Source organism: Phyllostomus hastatus, unplaced genomic scaffold, assembly GCF_019186645.2.
Source record: "Phyllostomus hastatus isolate PE091 unplaced genomic scaffold, TTU_PhHast_1.1 phas_contig_210, whole genome shotgun sequence".
Lineage (NCBI taxonomy): Eukaryota > Metazoa > Chordata > Mammalia > Chiroptera > Phyllostomidae > Phyllostomus > Phyllostomus hastatus.
The window spans coordinates 29,256,671-29,277,828 of NW_025333737.1; the positions used below are offsets into that span (position 1 = coordinate 29,256,671).

The 21,158-nt window shown below is 54.4% G+C and overlaps 1 protein-coding gene and 2 long non-coding RNA genes across 3 annotated transcripts; 1 reads left to right on the forward strand and 2 right to left on the reverse strand.

Annotated features, from left to right (window-relative positions):
- Positions 1–105: 105 nt before the first annotated feature.
- NR1D1 (nuclear receptor subfamily 1 group D member 1) lies at positions 106–7,662 on the reverse strand. Its single transcript, XM_045836118.1, has 8 exons — positions 7,044–7,662; positions 3,979–4,311; positions 3,613–3,701; positions 3,365–3,509; positions 2,357–2,997; positions 1,863–2,048; positions 1,117–1,327; positions 106–454 (listed from the first exon to the last, which is right to left on the reverse strand). Exons 1-8 carry the CDS (start codon positions 7,072–7,074, stop codon positions 255–257), a joined length of 1,836 nt encoding a protein of 611 aa, XP_045692074.1. The 5' UTR covers positions 7,075–7,662; the 3' UTR covers positions 106–254.
- A 1,377-nt stretch (positions 7,663–9,039) lies between these two features.
- Positions 9,040–14,176, forward strand: LOC123817479. The gene is made up of 3 exons (XR_006785430.1): positions 9,040–9,154; positions 12,488–12,687; positions 13,246–14,176. It is a non-coding gene; the product is annotated as an uncharacterized LOC123817479 (long non-coding RNA).
- A 5,004-nt stretch (positions 14,177–19,180) lies between these two features.
- LOC123817468 lies at positions 19,181–20,787 on the reverse strand. The gene is made up of 3 exons (XR_006785429.1): positions 20,729–20,787; positions 19,913–20,019; positions 19,181–19,205 (listed from the first exon to the last, which is right to left on the reverse strand). It is a non-coding gene; the product is annotated as an uncharacterized LOC123817468 (long non-coding RNA).
- Between the last annotated feature and the right edge of the window lie 371 nt (positions 20,788–21,158).

A 21,158-nucleotide genomic window follows, 5' to 3' on the forward strand; every position in this document is an offset into this window, starting at 1 on the left:
AATAGAATAAACTGGGGGGCTAGAGAATTAGAGGGGACAGAGTGGTTTAAATAGGGGGGAGGGGAGGCTCAGTGACGGGGGAGGGAGGCAGGTATTTACAAGAAGTCTTGGGGGGCCAGAGGCTCATCTTGGAATATTTTATAACAATATAAATAAGATTCTGGTTTGCTTTTCCTTTTCGTCTCGTAAAGGAGAGAGAAGTGCAGAGTTCGATTCTGTACAAGGGGGCAGCGGCAGAAGGCCGGCCGGGCGGGTCACTGGGCGTCCACCCGGAAGGACAGCAGCTTCTCGGAATGCATGTTGTTCAGGGTCCGCAGGTCCGGCAGCTTGAGCAGCAGCTTGGTGAAGCGGGAAGTCTCCAAGGGCCGGTTCTTCAGCACCAGAGCCCGAAGAGCCCGCAGCAGCGTCTCCTGGAGCTGCTCCACCGAAGCGGAATTCTCCATGCCCGAGCGGTCTGTGGGGAAGACGACAGCAGTGAGGCAGGCTCCCTGAGCTCCTCTGACGAGGAGGACCCGGAGGAGGTCCGCCAGGAGGACGTGGCAGCGGGCAATGCAGCCTCTCCCTGAAGCCCCCCAGGGGGCCCAGGGTGGGGAGGAGGAGGAGGAGGGGGCGCACACACCTCCTCCCAGGCCTCTCTCTGCCCCCGCATGGCAGCATGGGCTCAGCAGGGCTGGGCGCTCCCGTCCCGCAAGGCCACTCTCTTTCCCTGAACGGGCCAAACATACCCAGGCTCCCTGGCTTTCTGCTCTGTAGTTCCCTCTGCCTGGCCCTGCCCCACCCACCCCCCACCCCCCACCCCTGCCTGGCAGTATCTTACTTGTCCCTTGAGGCCCCACTCAAGTGTCACCTCCTTCCCCAGCTCCCCAGGCAGAAATAGTTGTCTGTGCTTCCAAAGCCCTTGGTTCATGCTTCTACTGTGACACTTATTTCACTGTTTTATAATTAGTCGGGCATGAGTCTGTCTCCCAAGCTAGACTGTGTCTGAATCATGTCTGTATCCCCAGTGCCCAGCACGGGGCCTGGCGTAGAGTAGGTACTCCATAAAAGGTGTGTTCAATTGAACTGCGTCCGCCTCCTCCCCCTGCCCGGTCAGGCTCGGGCGAAAGCTTGACCTACCCGCAGAAACAAGCACCACGGCGGTGAAGAGGCCCAGCTCCTCCTCGGTCAGCGCCAGGGAGCTGAGCTTCTCGCTGAAGTCGAACATGGCGTTGAGCAGGTCTCCCATGCCCATGGCACTGAGCTCCTGCAGGCTGTAGGTGGTGCGGCTCAGGAACATCACTGTCTGGTCCTTCACGTTGAACAGCGATGCAAAGCGCACCATCAGCACCTGCATGGGGGCAGGGGGGGGGGGACAGTCATCCTGGGTGAGGTGGCAGGAACACTTGCCAAATCGCCTCTCACATTTTCTGAAGGGTTTACTGCATTTACTGCAGTCAACAGTGGGGACAGTTTCTGAGTGGGGGATGGGAGGTGGGGGCCAGGTGGAAGGATGGGAAATACCCCCACTGGCTTTGGAAGCCCACAGGCCTGAATCTGAGTCACAACGTAAGTCACTATCTGTGACCTGGGGCAAGTCACTTCACTCACATTAATTTGCTCAGGCCTAGAAGGGGGGTAGCCATGTGCCCTACAGTGTTACTTTAAGGTGGTGGGACATGATTAGGCCCCAGCGGAGAAGACAGAAGTCCTGGCCACCGAGGCCGGAGTGGGAGGCCCTCTGTCCCTCCTTGTGAGTCAGCGTGTGTAAGGACAGACACTGGGGTTTCTAAGCCTTTCAGAGCCACTGCCTGCTCCAGACACCAAGACTTTCTGTTGGGTGCTTCCCAAGGTCAAGAGCGGGGAGCACAAAAGAGGTCACTTACCTCAAAGGTGCCAGCCTTCAGCAGAGTGACCTGGTCGTGCTGAGAAAGATCACGGAAGCCGGGGATGTGCTTAGCGAACTCTACCACCTCCCGCACAGCGGGTGTGAAACTCATGGAGAAATCCTCCCAGATCTCTTGCACGGTTCGCCCACTGCGTCCGTGTGGGTACATGTTCATCGGACACGCCTGGAGGAGGAAGGGATTTGGGGAGGGGAGGATCAGCCAGGCTAGTTCAGATGAGTTCCCCCTGCAGCTCTGGGCCCTCGAGGCTGCCTGAGTGAGAGGCTGAGGCTGTGGAGGATAGGTCTTCCAGGAGAAATAGCAATCAGGCGCCAGGGGGAGATCAGGGATTCCCAGGCAGAGCCCTTGCTGCAGGGTTGAGCATCCTCCCCCGGGAAGAGGAGATCCTTGCATTAGCCTCCCGACACACCCAGCTGCCCTGTGCTAAATCCAGTCCTCCAGGCCCCTGCCCACCTCACCCCCAGTGCCCTCACCAGCAGAACATTCTTGGAGTTGCCCTGCCGCGGACTGTTGGCAGGTGCTTCACCTTCTGGGGCTGGGTACACGTGGGTGGGGCATAGACGGTGCCCATTGCTGTTGGGCTGGTTGCAGCTGTGGTGGGCGGGGCCAGGGGGCCAGGAGGGAGGGTAGGAGGAGGGAGCCTGGCGTAAACCATTCAGGGCCTCATTATGACGCTGGGCAGCCATGATGTTGTCATTGGGAACAGGATGGCAGCCTGGATTTTCCCGGTGATGTGGGGTGGTGGCTGGGGGCCTGCCCAATGCATGGTTGGCATTGAAGTTTCCAGGAGAGGTGCCCAGCTTGTCATGGGCGTAGGTGAAGATCTCTCGGTGGGCCCGGGCCACCTGGGATATCACATCTTCCACTGTGGGCTCAGGACTTGGAGATCGGGGAGGCGTCAGCTGTTGTGGGAACTGGGAGAAGCCCACTAGGGGTGAGGGGGCCTGAGCTGGGGGTGGTGAGGAGCCCATGGGGCCTGGGGTCGGGTGCTGGGCGGGTGAGGTCTCCAGTGGGCACTGGCTGCTCATCTGGTTGTTGGCCAGGTTCATGGCGCTCTGCATCTCAGCAAGCATCCGCTGCTTCTCTCGTTTGGGGATGCGCCCGAAACGCACAGCTGTGACAGGATGAGAGCAGGGTCAGGAAGTTCTCACACACACTCACGCGCTCTCTTCCTTCCTCCCCCCTGAGAGGGCAGGACCCTGAGGGCCTGGGGTTCCGTAGCAAAACTAAAACCAGCAAGGCCACACCCGTGGAGGGGGTTTTCCAGGTAGGGACGGTGGTAGGAGGTGACACAGGGACTCACGGGGAAGAACTATGTTTACCCGAGAGGATGAAGGTTGGGGGTCCCCTATGCAAATGAGACCCACAGTAGGACGTATCTCAGTTTGGGATTTTTTTTAAGGGAGGGATAAATTCAGGAACTTGGGGTAGGAGGAAGGGGGAGGGCGTGGGGTGCTCAAGGGGTGACGGTGCCGCCTCACCGTCACGGGACATGCCCACGGAGAGACACTTCTTGAAGCGACACTGCTGGCAGCGGTTGCGGTTGATGCGGACGATGGAGCAGTTCTCGTTTTTCAGACACCTCTTGTACTGGATGTTCTGCTGGATGCTCCGACGGAAGAAGCCCTGGAGAGCAGGGGCAGCTCGTGAGCTTCTCCGTCTAGGCCAGACTTAGGCGTCCTGGGGGCGTGGGTCACCTGCCCCTTCCCTTAGCCCCCACCGGTCTCACCTTACAGCCCTCACAGGCATGCACGCCGTAGTGGAAGCCCGAGGCGACGTCCCCACACACCTTACACAGCAGCACCATGCCGTTGAGCTCTGTGGGAAGAGAAGGGCAGTGAGTGGGCGGGGAAGCAGGAGGGCTGTCCGAGTGGCTAGAGATGGAGGTTTTCCGGGCTGGAGGTTCTAGGGGAAAACTGAGGGGGAGCCCCCGGATCCAGGGGACACTCAAATGACCAGACCAAGCTGGTGCAACTCTAGGAGAAATCACCAAAGCCAGGGTAGGCCCTGGGAATAGCTGTTTCACATTGACACTGACTCCCAACCGAGGCCTGGCCACACTGCTTTCCCCCAGACCAACTAGAAATGTACTCACTGGTGATGTTGCTGGTGCTCTTGCTGGGGGACACTCGGCTGCTGTCTTCCAGGGCCACTTGTAGACCCCCTGGGGGACTCCCATTGTAGAAGGAGGAGGAAGAGGATGATGAGGAAGAGGAAGGAGAGCCATCGTCACTCAAGCTGGGTGGAATGCTCCCAAAGGAACGAGCTGGGTCCTGGGTAAGGGAGCCCGTGGGCGATGGTGGGAAGTAGGTGGGGCAGCCTTGGGTCAGGGACTGGAAGCTGCCATTCGAGCTGTCACTGTAGAGAGACTCCGGGCTGGTTCGGCTCGGGGAAGAGCCACTGGAGCCAATGTAGGTGATGACGCCACCTGGCAGGAGAACACAAGGGCAGGAGACGTCAGGTGCCGTAGAGCTACCATCCTCGGGCACCACCCTGCTCATCCCCTACCTGCCCACCCCCGGAACACTGCTGGCAACTCAGAAGTTAACCATGTGGAACCCCAGAAGAGCCACAAAAGCAATCCCCCAACACATACTAGACATTGCAGAGCCCACCAACCACCACGACCCTTTGCAGGGTACATTCAGCTTCTGCCTTGGGTATGTGGTACCACCCTAGAGGCCTGACCCCCGTGGGCATCTCACATACATGTCCCCCCATCCCGGCCCTGAATGTCTTCCTTGGGAATAGTGAGTGCAGCTAATGACTTAGTTGTCCGCGGCAGACCCAAGGATGGGACGAGCAGCTGAGACTCATTCGTGAGGCCCAGCCTTCCAAAATAAACAGCTGCCGATTTTAACACCAAGGCCATTCCAGGGATGAGGCCATGGAGCGGCAGTGAGCCAACAGTGAGGAGAAGCGGGGAGAGTGAAGGATAAAACAGTCAAATCCCTCCCAAACTGAAAGACGTATTCTCCGAAGGTACTCAAGTTCCCAAACCTGCCCAGCCTGGTTCCCCTGGCCTTCAATACTGAGAGTCTGCGTGAGCCCGGGAGAGGCCTGGTGGTGCACATCGCAGGAGGTGGATGTGAAGGACAAACTGTCCAGCCTAGGGCTTTGGAACACCCCCTTCCACGACTCTCAGCCTAGTGACAACGACCTTGGCTCTCTGCACTCCAGGACTTTGGCCCTCTGATTATATTGGGCCAACCAGGTGGCCGTGTTCCCGTGGTATCAGCAGCAGAAAAAGGTGACCCGCCTGCCACACCTTTGCCAAGCACCTAGTTTGGCCTGCCATGGGCAGGGTGAGTGAAGGGAGGCTCCCGGGACACGTGTGCGCCAGCGCAGGCCCTGCTACTGTGTCTCCAGAGGCACATGTCTTGCTCACCCACTGACACACACTAAGCGGGGCAGGGCAACCTTAAAATAGCTCAAGGTTGGTCAGGGTGAACCCAGCTCCCTGTAAAATCGTTGCACAACAGATCAGCTCCTACCATTTCAACGTTCACCGTGGGGGATGGGGTATTTATTTGGTGGTAAATGAACCTGACCTAGTTTACCCATCTCCAAAAGAGAAGACTCATCAAAGAGACTTCTCACCTGGAAGTGAGGGGCACACTCAAGAGAGTCTAGTTGTGCGTCTAGATCCATCACCACCCACTTGATGTGGGACCTAGAGAACACCAAGTCCCTTCTGTGGGTCTCAGTTTTCCTTGCCATAAAACAAACAGAAAGATGAGAGAGACTTAACATCCTTTCAGTTATGATTCTGGAAGGTAGTCGCTTTGGGGCAGTCCTTAGGAAGCAAACAGCTGCTTGTTTGGTGGGGAGGGGAGTAAGACCATGTTTGCAGGACTAAGGAAAAAGATGCTTGGGGAACAGAAAGAATTTGTAATGTGGAGAAGTGGAGTCTAAAGGGGGTACAGTGAATAGGTGTAAACAGAATGAAGAGGAAAGGAGCAAGAAGGGTGGCTAAATGTCAGGCCCCTTTGAGAAGTGTAAACATGAGGCCAAGGGAGGTCAGGGATGACTCCATCTCACTCTGCTTTGGTGACAGGGAAGAGGGGGGACCCGGGCAGGCGAACAGGAAAAGGAGGCAGGCGGGGGGCGGTGAGTCAGCCCAGCTTCACCCAGATCTCAGTGGGGCGGGGCGGGGCGGGAGCCGGGCCCTCAGCCGGCCTCACGTCCCTGCTACACGTGTGCGTCTTGCACGTGGCTCCCCAACGAGGAACCCCGGAACTCGAGGTCCCCGCCCTCTCCGCTTCCCGTCAATCCAGAGCAGCAGCCCCCGCCTCCGTCCCGCCCCTCCCCGGGTCCCAGTCCAGAGCTGGGCAGCGGACGCGAGATAGGCAGGAACTATTGAGGGGAGGAGAAAAGGGAACACGCGTTGCCGTGGAAACCGTGGGGGCGGAGCTCATTATGTAACAGGGCCGAGAGGCAACGACCAATGAGGTGGCGGCCACGGCTTCTGCTGAATGAAAACAAACGCAGCACGTGGGCCCGGTTCCGCAGCCATGTGAGCCCTCCCGGCCACCCGGGCACTGTGGGTGTCCTCCCCGGGGACCAGCGCCACTCTCCCAGCTCCTCAAGTGCCGCTCCCTACTGTCACTGAGGATTCCCCAGTGAGATCTGACCCATTCTCCCAGCCCCTCCTGTCTTGGAGTCCCGATCACCTCACTGCTTCTCAGGTTCCTTCTAGTCTGCGGAAACTAGGGAAGAGGAAGAGAGGAAGGAGGGGGGCCTTCTTTCAGAGAAGGCCAGGCATGCCACAGCTGCAGGGGCGGACAGACGGGCGTTTGGGGGCTCTGCTCCAAAGCTCCGAGTCCCTCTAAACTGTTCATCTCACCACACGTAACCGCTCTCCATTGCCTCCTGCTCGGGATCCCAGTCCTTCAGGCTAAAATGAGCTTTAGAACTCTGAGGGCTGGAGGTAGAACGCCTTTGGGCGCATTTCCAGGCCAAAACAAAAACAAAAGCAAAAACAAAAACAAAACAAAGCAAAAGAAAACCACCTCTTGAAACCCTAGCCTATGGTCCCCATTACGCTAGTAAATCCCAGGGCAGAGGGAGTCCCCAGTCCCTCACAAAGTTTCTCTTGTTTTAAGACATAGATGGAAGTGAGGAGACAGAGAGAAAGGATGATGATAGCAATCTCAGTACCTGTGTTGTTGTTGGAGTCCAGGGTCGTCATGTCTTCACCAGCTGAGAGCGGTCATTCAAACTGGACCTTGACACAAAGTGGAGGTTGCAATTGCCGCTGTCTCCCCCCGGGGCACTGGCTGAGGGAGGGGAGTGGAGGCACCCTGTAGCAAGCTCTTGGGGTGGCCGGGCTGCAGCCCTGCAGAAGGGGAGGACGCTGAGGCAACGGAGGTCTGCTTTGCATGGGAAGAGCAGAGAGAGTGTGGGGGAGGGGGGCCGAAGGGAAATTAGCCTGCAGTAGTTCAGGCTAGCAGCAAGGAGGGTCTGGTCTCCGCAGTGCACCGGTGCCACTGCCGGATGGCTCCGCAGCGCTGCAGGGTAGCGAATCTGGAACTCCCGGTGCAAAAGTCCCAGAGGTAGAGAGGTTGCAGTCAGGAAGTAAGTAGGTGATGGGGAGAAACGGGGCACCCAGGCGCAAAGATGCGAGACGTGTGCCCTGCTACGTTCCCTCGGCAGCAATATTTCACTCTGCCAATCTCAGCCGCCTTTTGCCCCAGCCTTTTCCCTGGGACAGAGAGCTCTGCGCAGGCGCCAGCAACCCAGGGTTCCCGGGCCGCACGCGGCAATGGAGCAGGTACCATGTGATCCCAGGGAGCGCCTCGTGCCCCAGTGACACACTTTTTCAGAAGCAGGCACGTTGAGCTCCTTGCGCCTGCGCAATGCCAAGGCTGCCGGGATTTGTAGTCCACTGGCAAAGTGGGCGGACTGTGTATATTTCTTTCTTTCTGCCTTGCAAACACTGTTGCTGGGACGGGGGAGGAGCTGAGAGCCGGGTGGGTGGGGTGCGCCGCAGAGTCAGGGTGGCGTGTTTGGAAAGCCTGTATGGCAGAGGCATGTGAATTCCTGGGGAGGGACTGGCAAGCTTCGCTGCTCCCTGGGAGATCAAAGCTTGCAGGCCTTTTCTGCAAACCTTGCAAACGTGAGGGCTTCACGTGATTGCAGAACTGACCTCGCCTGGAGGTTCCTGGTGACACGGGGAAAGAAGTAGGAGGAAGAGATATCCGCCGAGTCAGTACTTCTGCTGAAGGGCCAAGTCCTAAGACCAAAAGGAAATGTTACCCCTTCCCCCTCCTGCTCCCCTTAGGAAGAGCACCCCTAGGAAAAAGAGTTGCTGTGGGGGTGAGGATACCACTAGGGACTCCCTGTTTACTTGTAAGACACCATCCCACCCAGTCCAGGTGACTTTGGGATGAGTCATTTCCTTTTGTTTGGGAGATAAAAAGGACAAGGGAGGGGAGCTTTATGGTGAAAGTGCTATGAGGTCGTAAAGGAATGAGGCAATAGGTAAGGCAAGGGCCAGGAGCACAGTGACACCCCCACTCCCACCACCCGCAGTACTTGAGGGTAGCTTGTAGATTCCACAGAAGGGAACCCCCCGGGGTTAAGAGCCTCTTACCCTCCCTCCTTTACTGATGAGGAAGGGGAGGCTCAGAAATGACCAGCCCAAGGTCAAACATCCATTGCTGGTTTCATTTGCCCTAAAACCTCAGAAGTGCACGTGAAACGCGGAAGAGGGGTTAGGAACAGCCAGCATCTCCCTTCAAAGCCGCAGTTGCTGCACTGGTAAAAACAGGTCTCAAGTAGAGGTCTATCCTTTTTGGGTTATAGGAAGGGATGAGAGCCTCTTCAAGAAGCCAAGTGAGACCTGGCTGGCGTAGCTCAGTGGATTGAGCGCGGGCTGTGAACCAAAGTATCACAGATTCGATTCCCAGTCAGGGCACATGCCTGGGTTGCAGGCCACGGCCCCCAGCAACCGCACATTGATGCGTCTCTCTCTCTCTCTCCCTCCCTCTCTCTCTCCCCCCTCCTTTCCCTCTCTAAAAATAAATAAATAAAAATCTTAAAAAAAAAACAAACTTAAAAAAAAGAAGAAGCCAAGTGAACCTGGGCCACCTTCTGCTTTCTGCTAGTTCCTCCTGGGTCCCAGTGATTCTAGGAAGGTTTTGTTTTGTTTTCCCTTTTCCACTTGTTCACAGGCAGCTCCTGGGGCAGCACTGATGTATGCCTGGAAACATGACAGCCGCCAAAGAGGTAGAGAAAAGGAGTGTGGGCACCAAGGAAGAAAATAGCCAGTAAGGAAATGAGTAAGCCGAGAGTACTCTGAAGTTGACTGAAGGGGTGGTGGCTGGGTGGTGGGCCTGACCGCTGGTCCCAGGAGACTTTGACTCGCGGTAGAAGATGGGCTCCCTAGAATGGGCTCCTTAGAATGGTTGGGGCTTTAGCTTTGTTCCCCAGGCCCCAAGAAAAGTGGGAGAGAGAAGGCGGTTGTCCTGCCCTGGCCCTCTGGCCCAGAGCTGGGAAGCTGCAGCAGAGTGTGGGAGGGGCTGGGAGGGGCTAGGACAAACAAGGAAAGAGGCTTTTCAGGAAAACTTGGTTCAGAGCTCAGCCTCCACCTCCTCTCTCCCTCCTTCCCCTGACTCTGGAGGGAAAGCCAGGAGGTGAACTGCCATGTCTGGTGCCGCATGCTCTCTGTGCCCTTTCTGACTCTCCGTCAGAGCCAGGGCCAGAGCCCATGGCTCAACTCAAAGTCAGGGCCCTTGGCATGACCTCTAGCTTTCCACCAGCCCCAGCACCACCACTGGCACCCTCCCTTTCGCTGCCCTGGGACCTCCCCAAGGCCCACAGCTCTGTCTGCTGCTCTGGGGATCCCACCCACCCTCTCTTCTACTTGCTGGTGTTTGTCCCTGTAGGGGGGAGTCCAAGGGTCAAGGCTCCCTCCCCAAGTTTGCCACAAGTGAGAAGAAGGAGGAAGCAGAGGCAGCTAGAGCTGAAATTCAGTCAGCCTAACACTTGGCAAGAAGCTGGGTTGTTTTGCAGTCTGTGTGAGGTATGAAGGTGGAGGCCGGGAGGGAGAAGGCAAAAGAGGGGGGTCGCCTCTGTTTCCTGCTTCCTCTGCACTTCTCAGAGGGCCTTCCTCTCCCCTCTGACAAAGAAGTACATTTGGGATCCTCCTTCTACAACTGGAGAGAAGGATACAGAATAATGAGAGGCAGGAGTCTCTCTTGGCTCCGGAAGCTTCTAGTCTATTCACCCTGTTCCTCTCTCTGCCAACAGCTGCTGGGAGAAAGACGGAGACTGTGGGACCCAGAGCTACCAAAGGGAGCAAGAAAGGCTAGGTTGTCTGGCTTCTGGGGACCTGGAGTAGAATCTAGCTTTGGCCTCTCTTTGACCTCAACCTTGACCTTTAGACAACAGGTGCATCTCAACACAGCCTCCCATCGCTCCTGCCAGCTGGACATTCCAGTTCACTTACACACACACACACACACACACACACACACACACACACACACACTATTCCTCCCATAACCAAATTCAGCCCAAGAAGGAACCGAACCCTTCATAAACAGTACTCAGACGGGAACCGTGTGGAATGGATACCTGTCCAAGACCCGGCACAGCAAAGCACAGCCCTGGCTCTAGGTTACACGCACTTCTACTCAGATTCCTCGGAGTCTGGGTTTCTGGGGACTGACCTCACCATTTAGGGGCAGGGTTGGGTCCCGTGCCTGTGTGTGTGTTTCCGAGTATGTCTTTAATCCTCCTAATTTCTTTAGACTGGGAAGGACAGCAGAGCTGGAGAAGGGAAAGGCAAGGGATTGAGAGCTCTTAGGCTCTGGCCAAAGAGTGTGTGTGTGTGTGTGTGTATGTGTGTTCATATGATTGTGAGTGAGAGACCATCTGTGTGGGTACATAAGTGTGAATGGTGTGAGTGCGTATGGACGTGTGCGTTTGATCCCAGACCTATTCTTCTTGGCAGTAGGTTGTTCTAGGTAACAGGGTGACACCCTGTGCAAATCCTGGGTGGCCTAAATTTTGGGCCAACACTTACTGACTGAGGGTGGGTCCCTGCCAGAAACCAGGTCAAGCTTCAGTAGGTGCCTTCCCTTCCCCCTCCTTTCTCACCAAGCAAACCATTGCCCAGGGGGAAAACCTGCCTGCCCAGGTGATGCAAACCTGGGACAGAAACCCTGGGGATGCCCCAGAATCAGGCAACCAGACGTGCGTCTGGGAGAGACTCATCCTCTACCTTTCTAGAGCCTTTCCTTGTTCTCTCAAAGGCCAACTAGCTTTCCAGAGCCTGATGTCTTGGGAAGGGTCTGAGCTGATTCGTCTGAGTTCATTTGATCTTTGGGAGAGATGGAGGCAGGGAGGGTGAGGCATGATTCAGGACTGGGTTCCATGGATGTGTTCTGTCTCAGTTTCCATCTTTACCTCATTACTCCTTTTTCCAAGGAAAGGAAATAAGAAATTTGTGTTAAGTACCAACTGTATGTCAGGCACTGTGCTAAGTGCATTACATACATTACCTCAGTTAATATCCACAACAAACCCGTGCTACAGGTCTCATTTTTTAAAATTGATTTTAGAAAGAGAGAGGAAGTGAGAAACATAGACCCATTGTTCCCCTTACTAATGCATTCATTGGTTGACCCTTGGAAGTGCCCTGACCCAGGATTGAACCAGCAACCTTGGCACATCCAGCCGGTGCTCTAACCAACTGAGCTACCTGGCCTGGGCTGTAGGTCTCATTCTTATTTTCGAGATGAGGAATCTGAGACTTTGAGACATGGATTAACTTGCCCAGGATGTTCCAGAGACAAGGCAATTTGTCTGGAAGGGTAACTGCATAATGCTTTACTTAAAATTAAGAAGTCACATCAGGCCCTGACTGGGTAGCTCAATTGATTGGAGCATCCTCTTGACACACCAGGGCGGCAGGTTCGATCCCTGGTCAGGGCATGTGAGAAAGCAACCAGCAAATGCATGGATAGATGGAACAATAAATTGATATTTCTCTGCCTCTCCCTTTCTCTCTGACATCAATAAATTTAAGAAAAAATTAATATGTCGCCTGGCTGGTGTGGCTCAGTGGGTTGGGTGTCATCCTACAAACAGAAGGGTCGCTGATTGATTCCTGGTCAGGGCACATGCCTGGGTTGTAGGCCAGGTCCCTTGTTGTGGGGGTGTGAGGAGCAGCCACACATTGATGTTTCTGTCAAACACTGATGTGTCTTTCCTTCTCTTTCTCCCTCCCTTCCCCCTTTCTAAAACTAAATAAATAACTAGATAAATAAATAAATAAATAAATAAATCACATCAACAGATTGATGGAGATTATTGGAGGGGCCAACACTTTCCCAGCTATCTCTTGGCACTACCACTATCAATGGCACAAAGCAAATGGCAAATGTTGCCATGGCTGATGTGGCTCAGTTGGTTGGAGCGTTGTCCCCTCACTGAAGGGTTGTGGGTTCAGTTCCCAGTCAGGGCACATGCCTGGGTTGCGGGTTTGATCCCGGGTCCAGGCACGCACGTTCCCTGGTCCTGGTGAGCAGGGGAGGCAACCAATTGATGTTTCTCTTTCACACTGATGTTTCTCTCCCTTCCTCTCTTTCTAAAAGGCAATGAAAAAATGTCTTCAGGTGAGGATAAAGAAGAAAAGAAAATGCCAAGTGTTGGGAATTCAACCTCAGGCCTGAGGGTAAAACTCTTTCCGCCAGCAAGACTGTCCTTCCTGAAAAGAATGATTACTTCCAGTGGAATGTCTGTGCAATAGAGTCGTCATGGTGTTTCCCAAGCAATGATGGTGCTTGGAAGTCAGGTGAGTTCCTGAGAAGAGAAGCCTGAAGCACTCCTGACACCTGCCCCTGCAGTACCTTGGCCTCCCAGAATCTCTCTTTTCATTCCAACCACATTTCCTGTTCCCTAAACCCCTCCCTCTCTCCTTCCTATCTTCCCTTGGCCTGGTTGTAAAGATAGAGGGGGGCCAGCATAGGATGCAACAAACAAAGTTCCACATGGACTGCTGCAGAGGTGCCTGAAGCAGGTGCATCTGAGCTCTCTTCTCTCCCAGACTTTGGGATCTGCAGCTGGTGATGAGGGGAGAGGGGCGGGTAGGTCCAGGCCCTCGAAAGAGCCATCGTGCCTCCTTCCAGGGGATGTGTTAAGAATCGACTGGGCCCTGATTGGTGTGGCTTGGTTGGGCATCATCCTATAAAGCAAAAGGGAAAGGTTGCTGGTTCGATTCCCAGTCCGGAGCACATGCCTGGGTTGGAGGTTCAGTCCCACATCAGGGCGTGTATGAAAAGCAGCCAATTGATGTTTCTCTCTCACATCTATGTTTTTCCCTCCCTCCTCCTTTCTCTAAAAATCAATAAAGGAAAGAAAAGAAGGAAGAAGAAAATGAAAGGATTGGTTCAGTGAGAGTGAGGAAGCCACCAAGAACAGACAGAAGTGTGAAAAGCCCTAAGGAAACAACATCCTACTTTCCACGCACCTGCCTGAGAGGTGCGTGCCTCCAAAAACAGCTCCACCAACCTGGGCCAAGGCTTCTTCAGCAGATCCTTTGGGAAAACCCGAAGGAAGGTCCTCCTCTCAGAGCCCAGGATCCCACCCGCATCACAGGATCCAGGAAGTAGCATGGACTGTCCCTGGCAGTGGAAGGATAAGCCCCAGATTGCCCCCTTTCTGGTCTGGGGCTCCTCCTCCTGCGTTGGGGGGCAGTGGCATCCAGCACATACTATGCCAAGGCCATCCTGTCCAACCTTGGCTATGCTGCGGGAGCCTGCTGGTAGTGTCATCTTCCAGGTCCCTGCACCTGCCCTCTGGCTGTCCTTGAGCCTTTGTGGGGCTGACATGCAGGAGAATGGGTGTGGGGAGCGTGCCTATATGGCGGGGGGTGCCTGCGTGCCTGCCTCCTTTTCCACTCCTTACCCCAAGTTTTGTCTCAAACCCTCTTCTTATCTAGTATCCATCCCCAGTCCCTGGGCCCCCGCAGATCCCCATGCAGCTGCCTAGGGAGGCCCGAGGCTCATGACAGTCCTCGTGAGCAGGATGGACCTCGGAGGAGCCATGGCCTGAGCAGGCGTAAGGGGCCTTGTGTAGCTTCTAGGAGGCTTACATAAACACTGGCTGGGACAGAGAGGAAAGGGGGGGTGCGATGGGCTGCCCGGGGAAAAAAAGCAACCCCAGCCCTGCCAGCTCAGCCTGCATGGAAAGAAGAAACAAGGCTCATTTTCCCTCCTCTCATCCCTTTCCCCTGGTCTGCAGCTGTTAGTTGTTGGGCTGGAAAGACTGCGGTATCTTGGGGGAGGGGGGCCGGGGAAGGAGAGAGAGACAAATTTGGGATCTCTCTTCTTCCTCTTCTAAATTCGAGGGAGGGGGGCGGGGGGGGCGAAAGCAATTTGCCAAAGAGATTTTCAATGCCACAGGAAGGAGGTTTGCTCATTAGAATGCGCATTTGCACCCTGAAAAAAAAAATCTGTGCTGTTTGCAAAAATGCAGACATGTGTAGAGGCCCAGTGGAGATTAAAAAAAAAAAAAAGCGCTAGCTCTGCAATGCAGGATCTGCGAAGTTTTAGTTCCATGAGGAAATGTGGGTCGTGCTCATTTCATTTGCTTGTTCCTGCTAACCTACTGTCCGCCTGACTCCAGCACAGTCTCACATCTCAGTCAGAAGCTCCACTGCTCAGAAACAGGGTCATGGGCAGGGGGCTGGGGCTGGGAGTGGGGGTCTGGGGTTAGAGTGCTGAGAGCAGGATTCCGTGGGGCTGGGAGGGCCGGGCAGGTGGGAGGGGACGTTTCCATGAGGCGTGGAGGCTGAACTTGTGTTTTGCACCCGTGTTTGTTCTCCAGCTGGACCGGGGTTAGTGTGAACTTCTTCCAGATCTCCACCCCTCTCTCCCCACCCTACCCTCAGCTCCTCCCTATCCCCAGTTGGCAGACAGACTTTCTCCTTCCTGTCCACTAACTCTACAGACCACTGATACAGAAAGAAACCCTGCTTTGTGTCCCTGACCCTGTAAATCCCTGAACTCTTCTTGTTTGAATCCTGGAATGGGTGCTTGCTGCGTCTCTGTGTGGTGTCCTCCTTCCAAAGAGGGGACAAGGCAGCCTTATTTGGGAGAGCCAGACTGCGGGAAAACCAAGCCTTGGCTACAGGCTGACGTTAGCACACGAGCTCCAGGGCTGGCTGGGGCCATTCTGTGCTCTTGGCTGGGGGAGGCCCTTTGTTCTTTTGGGACCTGGGGCTCTGGGTTGTATAAACGCCTGGGGGCTGCCTGGGAGGAGACTATGCCCGGGGAAACCACGTTTCTTTCCTTGGTGTTTGCTCGCCTGGTGGCTCAGGAGAGACAAAAGGAGACGCTAGCAGGACAAAGAGCCAGGAGAGGAGCAGAAGGGCACCCAGTGCCCTTCACTCCTTCCCCATCTTTCCTCCCGTCTCTCTGGCCAGCAGAGGACGGGGCCGAGCGTGTTTGTGCCGGCTCAAGGCTCACGCGGGCTGCCCGGGTCACATGGACTGGGCATGTGCAGCCTGCTCCATTTCTACCACAACAACTCGCTCATAAACAGCCCGGCTGCTGCTGGCGGTGGCGGCAGAGACATGTGCAAGCGAGGGGGTGGGGCACGTGGCCCTGCCCGAGCCAAGGGAAGGCGCTCGCTCAGCACTGCTGCTCCCCTCCCCACACTGGGGCTGCCTCACCACAGGAAATTCCTAGTGCTCCCTTGCTGCTGCAAAACATGTTTTTGGGAAGTGACTCCTTTCAATGAGGATGGAGTTAATGGACTATTTAAAAAGAGATAGAACGGGCAATTAGTCCGAGACCAACTTCTGCTGGTCCTTGCCCTTCCTTAGATCCCTGTAGTCCTCAGGTGGAGGGCTGAGCAGGAGTCACGTGTTTCCAAGTCTTACCTGTTACTTCCTCCTAAACTATATAAAATTGGAACCAGGCAGGCATCCAGGAGAGGATTGGGGTGAGGGGCTGGGGGTCCCTAGGACTAAGATGGGGGTCCCTAGGACTAAGACAGTGGTCCCAGGATTAGTAGCAGGGTCAGCATCACCCGGGAACCTATTACAAATGTTAATTCTCCAGCCCCATGGCATTCGAAACTCAGCAGTGGAGCCCAGCAACCTCACTCTGAAGGACCTCCAGGTGAACTTGCTGCCCGCCGAAGTCTGAGAATCATCTGTGCCCGAGCAATCAATCAGCCCCGTGAGAGGACCCAGCCCAAGATCGAGGGAGTCCACCTCCTCCTTTCATGCTCCTTCCTCTCCAAGTCTGGCCAGAGAACATCACCAGATACAGTTAGACGCAGTATAAAAAGCATTTATTGGGGGAAGAATAAGGGGAAAAGAAGACTCAGGTTGTAATTGTTTATCCTTGCTCCATCTTACCTACTTTCCTTCCTGCCCCGAGGCTCCCATTAGAGCAATTGATTGGGGTTTAAATGGTTTTGAGGTTGGAGGTAGAAGTTGGTCCCTTGTCTATGTTTGCTAGCCGTGGGCATCCCAAGCTAATTGAGCCATAGGTCCTTGACTCCCCATACGCAGCTAAAAGAATAGGAACAACGTGTAGTTGCGTGTGCGCATGCTCCCTGGGATCTCAGAGGCAGGGGTGGGGAGAGCCGAGAATAGGAATGAGGTCCCAGTGGGGTTGGAAGTACCCCCACAAAATGAATTTAACAGATAACAAGCAGGAAAAGTCTTTCAATGGGGGAGGGTGTGGACAATCCTGGCCTAGTCCAGCTTCCTGAGCTCCAGAAACTGTGACCAGAAGCGGAGGGTCTCTAAGGCAATCACAAAGGCTCCTGAGAATGAAACCTGAGCCTGGGGAGCGAAGTGACTGGAGAACTGGGGATTGGGGATCAGAAGGGTTCCCTGACACAGGCAAATAGAACAAGGGTGAGCACGGGTGAAGGGGGGGCCTTGGTGGGTTTGGGAGGGGCTAGAGGAAGCCAGGGATGGGAGCCTCGCTCAGCCCCTCTCCTCTGGCCTCCCCCCTCCATCACACGCAGCCTCCTGGGGGCACAGCTCCCCTTACTGCCTCACACATGCCCAGCTGACTTGTGGCCTGTTCGTGTTTCATGTTTTGAGGAACATGCTCTCCTCCGATTGTCATAATGCCCTTTGTTTTGCTTCTCTGCAAGGTTTACTCTCTGCCTGAAAGGCTCCAGGCTCCAGGAGCAGACAGCCCTGCAGGCTCAGCTGCAGTGACCTACATCAGCTCTCCCCAGGCCCTGGGTGTGGGGGCTGAGGTTTCAAGATAGGAACTTGGGAATCTGGCACAGGTCTGTAGATGATGACGTCAGGGAGACAGACTGCAAAAGTGTTATAGACCAGAAAGAATCTGTCCACCCGGTGCCAGCAGAGCCGAACACCAAACACTGAGAATTACAGAGGAGAAATATTGGCTATTTTGTTGATGCATGGTGCCACCCAGCAGAAAGGGGAGCTAATGCTCAAAAAGTGGCATGTAGGTTACAGATCATGTAGGGCAAAACCACAAGACACCGTCGGTTAGGGGTGGTCCTGGTGCTGATTGGTCAGAGGTGAGGTGAAGGTAATAAATCATCTCTTCAGAACTTAAGGACTGTTCTGACGTCTTTTCCAGTGTCCCTCTGTTCAGTTTCACAGGAAAGCAGCCAGGAGATAGTTCCACCTTAGAGGTCAGGAGCTGAAACATTACTTAGGTCAAGATGTTATCTCCAGCCTGCCAGAGGTTCAGACTGTGTGATCTTCAGGCAGGTCTGGGCTGCTGTGCCTGGGGGCTGCTGGGTATTCAGGGGAAAGGTTAGGTCTGGGGTGGGAAGGTGGGAGGGGAGAGGGAGAGGTGGGGGAGAGGGGAAGGATTCCCAGGATTTAAAATTAATGAATCAGAAGGACCCTCAGTTATAAAAGTGGCCAGGAAGGGGCGGTGAAGCAGGGGGCGCCACAGGACTGAGTTTTCACCTGGTCGTTTGCAGATGACACCAGAAGACTCTCTTACCCCCAAATGCCAGAACATTTCTGCGCACAACCTCTTAGACAGGTGCCAGAGGTCTCTGACAGGCCTGGTCTCTGTTCATTAGATTTGGGAGTGGTTTCTGCGCTCCTCATTCTTGCGGAATCTACCCCAGTCTGCTGCAGCTGGCTGGGAAGGTTTCCTTGGCCTTGATATGGACCAACGAGTTCAGATTTCAGCTGACTTATTTCAGGAAAATGGAGGCTGAGTAGAGGTGGTCAGATGTGCAGAAGTCCATTCCCAGGCTTTACTATATAAAGACACATGGACTTCCTTAGACCCATGGGCTCTGGGAAGGATCCACAAGGAACCCCTAGAACCAACTTACCATTTGTAAACACCTTACCTCTGGACCCTGGCAGCTGAACCTCTCCTTCTAGCTACAGGCCTTCCGGAACAGGGAAGTCAGATTCTGAAATAGGTGCTTTTTCTCTCTCACACAATGAACCACAGTGTTTAGGATGCCCACTGCCTCCAGATTGTGGATGTTTTGCCCTGGCAAGGAAATCCTATTGTGGGGGTAGGAAATTAGGTGGTGGAGACAAGAGAATGATAGATGAGCCTTTTGAGAGGGAGACAGACAGACAGAGACAGAGACAGAGACAGAGACAGAGACAGAGACAGAGACAGAGAGAGAAAGAGAGGAAGAGGGGAGGGAGGGAGAGAGGGAGAGAAAAAATGAATGGTGAGCAAAGGGTGGCACTCCCATCCAAAGGGCTTCCCCTCAGCCAAGCCCCACCCCAAAGCCCAGGAAGTCCACAGCTTGGCACCCAGCCAGAATGAGAGCATTTCTCAGGCCTCTGACAGGCTGGGGGGATGGTGGTGGTGTTCCCACCGCGAGAATGGGGGAGGGGAAGGAAACGCGCAGGGGAGGAAATGGCCACAGAGACGAGGATAAGAGGTAGGGAGCTGATTCTCTGCGCCACGAGTCCTTTTAGACAGAGTGGAGGCTGGATGCTTCCCAACGGCCGCAAGAAAGATCTGCCCTTTCAGAGCAGGTGACCCGTAGGTCACCTCTCTGCTCTCAGGGTCATTACTGACGTCCTACACTGTCCTCTGGAGATTGCCTCTCTCCCTCCCTTACTCTGGGGCTGAGGTTGAAGTTGAGCTCGGGAGCCCCCGAGTGGCGAATATCTGGAACTGCAGCTGGGCTGAGGGAGAATCCCATCGGGTCTCCCTCGGTGTCTCTCTACCAGGGACCCTCCCTTTCCTCCCCAAGGCCCAGGACTCTGGAAATAGCACCTGATAATGGGAGCGTCGACAGATGGCTGAGTTTCAGGAAAGCAAGTGTCTTCCCCAGTCCTTAACGATCTAGCTTGATTGTTTTTGAGTTGGCTCCCTGGAAAATAGGACACTATTTCCCTATTCGCCCTAGAACTCCTCCCATTCCCTTCCACAAATGTGGAACATGCCCAGAGGTAGCATGCTTCTTGGCTTCCATGAGGTCCCCCTCCTTGGATCCCAAGATTTGTTGCTCTTGGGCTAGCTACTATTCATGACTTCTACGATTTTGGAGGGACAAATGGCTCCAGGGATCATTCTGGTTTTAAATCCCTTCCCTACCCTTCCTTCTCTGACCACGGCCTGATACACAACTCTCTCCCAGCCAGCCTCTGACCACATACCTCCCGTGGCCCTGATGCCCTTCCCAGTCCCCTAACCTCACATCTCCTGTGGGGAAAAGAAGTGCAGAGGGAAATTGGAGAAACCCTAGGTCAGAATTTTTCCCAAGGAAACCAGTTCCCTCTGTTTTGCTTCACTTGACCTATTTTCTAGCTTGTTCTGGTCAGTCCCCTCTTTCTGCGCATCAAACCTTCCCACTGGACTAATTTTTTGCCGTCCTGCCCACTCCCCCCTCCTCTAACATGGTCTCCTGGGGTTCTTCCCATGCAGGGCAAGTGTTCCCAATGCTGCGAGGAGACTCTGTTTTGGAAGTAATTTATGTCAGCTTCAGGAGTAAGAACCCATAGAGGAAGAACTACTTTGTATTGCTGGGGGAAGGGGAGGTAGTGAAGGGGAAAAAAAAACACCCAAAACAACACCCACCGTAGAACAGGCCATGTTCCAGCTCTCCAGCCCCTAACTAAAGAACTCTTGGTTTCTTGTCTGGCATTTGAGGATCTCAGAGAGCTGTACCAACATCATGAAGAACTCTGGGGGAAATGAAGGTAGAATAGGGGTAACCAACTTTGCAACTAGGAGTTAACACTTTATCCAACTATACCCCCAAAGTAGTTTTCTTTTCTTCTTTTTTTTTTAAATTGATTTTAGAGAGAGGAAGAGTGGGGGTGGAGAGAGAAAGACATTGATTTGTTGTCCCCCTTTTAAAAAAAAGATTTTATTTATTTTTAGAGAGAGGGGAAGGGAAGGAGAAGGAGAGGGAGCGAAACGTCAATATGTAAGAGAGATATCCATCGGTTGCTTCTTGCACGCCCCTACCTGGGGACCTGGCCTGCAACCCAGGCATATGCCCTGACTGGGAATCAAACCTGAGGCCTATTCAGTTCACAGCCCGGCACTCAGTCCGCTGAGCCACACCAGCCAGGGCTGCTGTCTTCCTTACTGATGATGCATTTATTGGTTGATTCTTATACGTACCCTGACTGGGGATGGAACGCACAACCTTGGAGTATCTGGACAAGTTCTAACCAACTGAGTTTCCCCTCCAGAGCCAAAGTAGTTTTCTTTGATGATACCACTTCTCTTGAACTTGTCTCATTTTTTGTGTGATCTTTCATGTTATTAACCAAGGAACTATGTGGATATGAAATCATTTTAAGCAGAAGCAGCCACATTCCCCCTATTGTACTCCAGCCCTCAATCAAATTTCATCTCCTCCCCAGGCTGCTGCCCCACACTCACCCTGAAGGGGGCACTTTTGTTCAGTCGTTACTTGGTGCCAGCGAAAGAGCCGCCCCAGGAAGGAAACATAACAATTGGTCACGTGTTGGGGGGTTCTCGCAGGGGTTGCTGGGACAGGGAAGGGAGGTCCACGTGGAGTGGGTGGAGCTCACTGAAAGTTTTGGCGGGGCTGGAAGAGGAAGAAAAATACCAAAACTTGAGTTGTGATTTTAAAAAATAAAAAAGCAGCAGGGAGGGTATGCCCTGCTCTCGGAAAGCCCTAGCAGAGGGGAGATGGGGAGGTTGTACGTAAGCATGCTGCTTACGGATGCCTGGGATGCAGGGCACAGTGTCTGCGAGAAACAGTTCTGGAGTAGGGGCCAGCTTCGGAGCCGGAAACCTCTGTGGCTCCTCGCTGGTTCCCCATCCCCCATCCTCCCGAAGAAGGGAA